At 58.0% G+C, this 6,000-nt stretch overlaps 1 protein-coding gene across 1 annotated transcript in view; it reads left to right on the top strand.

The window, feature by feature from the left end:
- Nucleotides 1–1,578: 1,578 nt before the first annotated feature.
- Nucleotides 1,579–6,000, top strand: part of WNT7A (Wnt family member 7A) — a 61,772-nt gene continuing 57,350 nt past the window's right edge. The window contains exon 1 of the mRNA XM_012472516.3: nucleotides 1,579–1,649. Within this exon, the coding sequence (XP_012327939.1) occupies nucleotides 1,579–1,649 (71 nt within the window). The remainder of the gene's footprint in view (nucleotides 1,650–6,000) is intronic.

Below are 6,000 nucleotides of genomic sequence, written 5' to 3'. Positions count from 1 at the left end.
TATGGAATGTGAATGAATGCATGAATGGTGGCTTTCAGGGGTGTGTGTGTGTGTGTGTGTGTGTGTGTGTGTGTGTGTAATTTAGAAAGGCAATCTTGAAAGATAGGCAGGCCTGGGGGTGGGAGGTTACTACAGGTGGGCACACTTTGTTTCACATATGGCTGTGCCACTCGCCAGCTGGTGACTCTGGGCAAACACCCTCAACTCCTTGAGCCTCAGTTTCTTCAGCTAAAACCTGAGTCCAGGTTTGCCGGATCCGGGCATAAGGACAGCAGTTCCAGCAGGAACACCAAGCCAGGACCACAGCTGCTCCCAGGGAGCTCAGTCCCTGGAGCCCGAAAGGAGCGCTCTCAGGAGGCACGGGCATAGCGGCTCCTAGAGACTGGGCAGTCCCCCAGGTGGCAGGCGGGACAGGTACCCAGGGGGAAGGACATTCACTGACAAAAACATAAACCGCCGCTCGGGGTCTTGGCAACATTCAATTTCCAGGGACATTTAGACTTCCCTAGCTCTCTGAATGGGGTGTACACCAAAGAAGAGGGTCAGCCCTCTCTGTCGGCTAGCACGCTCAAAGCATTCTGTCCCCGGGAGTGAGGCCGAGGTGCACCACCCGCCGCGTCCGCCTGGTGTCGCCGCGAGTGCGCTCTGAGCGGCCAGCTGCGCCCCTCACACTCCCGCGGCTCAGGCGCCCCACAGCTGTTCAGCGCGAGGCCACTGGGCCTCAGCCAGACTCTGTTAGCTAACAGCAGGATCCCAGAGGACACTGCCTAACCTGGGCACCCCCCTGCCGCCACTCTAGATAGGTGGGGGTAAAGAAGAAATACACTGAGCCAATTATCCCGGTCCACCCGTCGCTCCGCAAAAGGGGGCGCCCTCCCCTGAAGCTGGGGTTGGGGAACTGGGGTGTGCCCTGTCAGCCCCAACTCCCTGTACCGGGCTTCAGGGAGCGGGGCGGCAGACCAAGGTACTAGGGCTCTCGGCCGAGTCTGGTCCCCTCCACCCGAGGGCAGCCTCTGGACGCCCACTCGTCCCGCAACCTGTGAGTTAGTGACAGGTGGAGGCGAGATGGCTCCTACCGCCTCCAACTGGGCTGTGCTCCCCGGCCTCCCACAGGCACCCCGGATCAGGGAGGGGGGCCCCCGGGAACGCGCATGGAAAGGCGTGAGCGCGCACCTGGTGCAGGCGGTCCCGTCCCGCGGGCGCAGGGGTGCGGGGCGGGCGCTCCAGGGAGGCAGGCGGGGGAGGGGGCGGGGGAGGGACGGGGGAAAGGAGGGTGGGGCGGGGGCGGGAGGTAGCAGCGCCCCCGCACTCCCCGTGTCTCACTCTCTTGCACCGGTCGCTAGCGCGCAGCCCGGCGTCGCCCCACGCCGCGCTCGCTCCTCCCTCCCTCCTCCCGTTCCGTGGCTCCCGCGCTCCTGGCGAGGCTCAGGCGCCGAGCGCGCGGACGGGCGCACCGACAGACAGCCCCGAGGACCCCTCGGCCCCCGCCTCCCGGGCGGGCTATGTTGATTGCCCAGCCGGGGCCGGCCCGCGGGATCAGCACAGCCCGGCCCGCGGCCCCGGCGGCCAGCAGGGACTATGAATCGGAAAGCGCGGCGCTGCCTGGGCCACCTCTTTCTCAGCCTGGGCATGGTCTACCTCCGGATCGGGTAAGGGCTGCCTGCGCCCTTTCCGCGCGTGTCTCGGCAAAGTTGGCACGGCCCGGGGAGGGAGGTGTGCCGCCTGCGAGCCTCTGCGGGCCACAACTTCCACAGCTTCTCTTAGAGGCCGAGTGGGCGCGATGTGGGAGCGGTGGGCGCACAAAGGCCCCCAGCAGGCGGACGCCCCAGGAGATATAGGCAGGGGGACTGGCCATCCTGAGGACGTCTGAGTCTGGAATCCCCCAGGACCAGAGACAGCCGGTGGGGACGCTCCTGCCTGAGGGACTCTGGGGAGGGCTAGCTGCTACAAAGGTTCAGCCCATCCCGGCGACCCTTCGGACCTGCGTACAGGGGCGGCAGGTCCAGCAGGAACACCAAGCCAGGACCACAGCCGCTCTCAGGGAGCTTAGTCCCTGAAGCCCGAGAGGAACTCTCTCCGGAGGCGCGGGCACAGCCGCTCTAGAGACTGGGCAGTCCCCAGGTGGCAGGCGGGGCCGGTCCGTGCAAACAGGGAACAGGTACCCGCGGGAAGGACATTCGCTGACAAAAACAGAAACCGCCGCTCGGAGCCTTGGCACCACCCAATTTCCAGGGACCCTTAGACTTCCAGAGCCCCTTCCCGGACCAAGGGGACAGCACGTCCCACCCCCCAACAAACACACACACAAAGGTGGGACGAGAGGCGGCCTGAGACACCCAGGGAGACAAGCTCTAGAGAGGGGCGAGACACCCCGCCTCCTGGAACTGGACAGCCTAGGCGGCCGGGCGCGCGAGCAGCACCCCGGCTTCACCCAGCGTTTCTGTGGAGGTGGGGCTCAGGGGCTCTCTGGCCGGAAGGTGGGAGGGGGCAGCTCGGGACGCGTCCTGGGGCTGCTTGTGCAAAGCCCGTCACCCTTTGTATTTAAGACATAATGGGTGTGAGGCTCGGAGCGGTGGGGGTTGGGGGCGTCTAGGCATGGATAGAGGTTCTGGCGCTGAAGGGTCCGCTTGGTAGGTCTCACGCACCCTGCCCCTCCAGCCCCCAGCAGTGAACCCGCTACCGCTCCTTTTGGGGAGGGGTGGACCGCGAGGCTGCGGCGAGGGGGTGTGTGTGGCAGATCCTTTGTGTTTTGTCACTACTACCCCCACCGCCTCCCGCGTCGCTTCCCAGTCCGCGACTCTGGAGCGGGGTTTCGCAAGCTGTCGGGCCGCGGCGGCTAGCAGGTGCGTGCGGAGCCGACCAGGGTCCGCCAGCCCGACCAGCGGCGGAGAGGCGGCTGCGGGGCTTGCGCACTGTCAGCCTGCCGGAGTGTTTTAAGTGTTATTGATTCGCCCGCGACTGGGTGGCTTTTCTTTTTTCCCCTGCTTTAATCTTCATCTTGGCCCGCGCCCCGCCGCCCCGCGCACATCCAGCATCCAGGAAGCCTGTCGGGCCGATTGGCTCGGGCCGCGTTCTTTATCTCCTTTTTAATTAGAAACCGGGAGGAGGGACCCGGGTGGCGGGGGAGAGAGAAAGGGAAAACAGCAGAAAATAACCTCCCCTGGCCGCCCCGCCCGCCCGCGGGCCGCCCTCCCTCCGGCGCCGCGGCCTCCCCGGATTGGCCCTGCGGGGGCCCAGCTGCCCGGGAGGGAGGGAGGAAGGGAGGGAGTCCTGCAGGGCGCTGGCCTTCCGCCCCCAGCTGCCCTCTGGGGTGGGGAGAGGTCCAGGTCGGGGAGGTGGGAGTTGCAGGTGACTTGGGGTCAGGAACTGCTGCTCCCTGCACCTCGGGTTACTCATCTGTAAAGTGGGCATGAGGGTTGAAGTCTGAACGTCCCTAAAAGGGTTTTTCCAGTTCCCCAGATGTGACTGGGTTCTACCCACTTCTGGCTGATGGTGGGGCATCAGTGGTATTCTTACTTTACTCGGATAGTTCAGGTGACTCCAGCACTAGCCTGTTACAACAATCAGATTCAGTAAGAATAATGATAATTACAACACCACTACCACATTTATGGAGCACTCACTATGTGCCTGGCACCTTCTAAGCACTTTCCATGTTCTAGCACATTTGGTTTTCACAGCAGCCAATGAGGTGGGACTAGTTATCAATACCCTAATTTAGCCACGGAGAAACCGAAGTGCAGAAAAGGAAGGAAGCTTGCCTAAGACGGCACAGCTATAAGTGAGGGAAGCTTAGATGGGAACCTAGGCCAGAGCCTTAGGGGCTAGTCTATTACACCTATGAATTTTTGGCCCCAGTGTGCCAACACGTCCACTCTCTGCTGGTGTAGAAATGTCCTGGTGGCCAGCTAGGTGCTCAGAGGGTCCTCCTGACAAATTATGCCAAAACATCTCCACTTAATCTTCTCATGCTGCTTCTTCCCTAGACATTCCTAGCATTCTAGTGTATGTTAGACTCTGGTTTAGGGCTGAGATGCAGATGCAAAGCCAGGCTCTCCCACCTCCAACACCTGCTAGCTGAGGACCTTCCTCCAGGTCCCAACCTCTGTGAGCCTCAATTTTCGGATATGTGAAATGGGTGTGATGATTGCTGGCCCACAGAGCTGTGTGGAAAGGTCACATGAGCTTCTGCTTGTGGCAGCACCCAGTATACTGCCTTGGCACATAGTAGGGACACTGCCCAAGTTTACTGATGCATTTCATGTATATTTGGGGGCACCTGCCATGTAGTAGGTACTCTCCCAGAGCCACATCTTTGAAGTGCCACAATCCGTTTTTTCAGTCGTCATTTAGTGAACCAGCAGACAGCCTCCCTGCCCTCAAGGAGCTCATCCTCTCAGGAGGAAGACAAGGGATCAAGTGAGCATGCAAATTAAAAACAAACACATACATGAAAACATTTTAGTAGACCATGAATAATCAAGAATATCCAGTAAACAAAACAGAGATCGTGATGGAAAGTTATTAGGGGTAGGGAGGGGAGGGAGGCTCCCTTAGCTGGGCTGGGCAGGGAGGTGACCCTTGAGGTCATGTGAATAATGGCAAGAAGCCAAGCTTGTGAAGATCAGGGGTGAGAGCACTTCCAGGGAGAGGAGCCAGCAAGGACAGAGTGCCTACTGCAGGGAGAAGGCTGGCACGTTGGGGGAACCTAGGGAAACAGGGCAGGACTGGTCAGCTGTGTGCTTGGAGGGTGTGGGCCTACTTCACCTCCGGAAGTTATTGATACAGGAGAACCTCACTGTAACAAATTGCAATTCCAGAACAACTGCCCACAGCTGAGCCCCAGGACAAGGCACTTGCCCAGTGGCTCTACCTGCAGCTGTAACACTGCCACCAGGCCAAGCCACCACCACCCTTAGCCTGCCTGGTCCCTCTGCTCCTGCTCTGGCACTGCACAGGCCCTTCTGACATGGAGCGGGGACCACCAGGTCATGTTACTGTCCTGCTTATGCCCTTCAGTGCTTCCTGATGCTGCCTGATGCCCTCAGAAAATGCCAGCCCTCAGCCGTCTCCCCTCCCCAGGATCTCCCCGTTTCTCAAGTCCCAGTTTTGCATCAGCTTCTATTCCTTGAAGATCCCGAGCTTGTCTCCCTCCTAAAACTTTGCATTTTCTGTTCCCTCTGCACAGAATACACTTCTCCAGATCGTCCCACAGCTGCCTCCTGGCCATTCAGATCTGTGTTCCAATGTCACCTTCTCAAGGAAATCCTCCTTGATCACCTCAGCTAAAGCGGCCCCCACTTCCCTCACCACCCCCACACTCTAGTTGCCATCCCACCATCTTCCTTTACTTTCTTCATAGTGCATATCATTGTCAGAGATGGCCTGTTTTATTCATTTTTGACACCTGTGTTGTCACCCTCCCTAGTTCCTTGAGGGCAGGGTCTTGCCCATCAGGTGCTCAGCTGTCTGCCAGCATGGTACTTGCCATATGATGGATATCCGATATATATCAGTGAGTGAGTTGAGGAAGATAAGAATTCCCCTCGTAATAGTCACACACATCCTTTAGGCCAGTCATGCCCGGAGTGGGATGCATATACTCCATTGGCAGCTGGAAGAAAATGCCAGGACTTCTACTTACAATTACTTTTTAAGGTATTTTCAATAATAAAGTATATGTATACATGAGAGTATATGTTACATATACATTTAAAAAACAGATTTTTTAATGAACGTTAGTGCACCCATCCCTCCTTCAGAGGCACCTGCTGCATGAAACTTTGAAGACATCATTTCCTTGCTTGCCTTTACAATTTTGCCAAAGAGATAATTCCTTAGCAATACAGGGTTTCTTTTACATGTTTTTGAACTTCATCTCAATTACATCCTACCATAAACTCAAAGGCAACTTGCCTTTCTCACTCAACATAATGTTTGTGACATACATCATCTTTTTTTGTTTCCAAAAAGGAAATCAAGTTTCAGTGATATTGAGTA

The sequence above is a fragment of the Aotus nancymaae genome, unplaced genomic scaffold, assembly GCF_030222135.1.
Source record: "Aotus nancymaae isolate 86718 unplaced genomic scaffold, 86718_ANA_hifiasm-v0.15.2.pri h1tg000046l, whole genome shotgun sequence".
NCBI classification, from domain to species: Eukaryota; Metazoa; Chordata; class Mammalia; order Primates; family Aotidae; genus Aotus; species Aotus nancymaae.
Note: the sequence above shows the minus strand (reverse complement) of the source record. Positions and strands in the feature narration are given on the sequence as shown.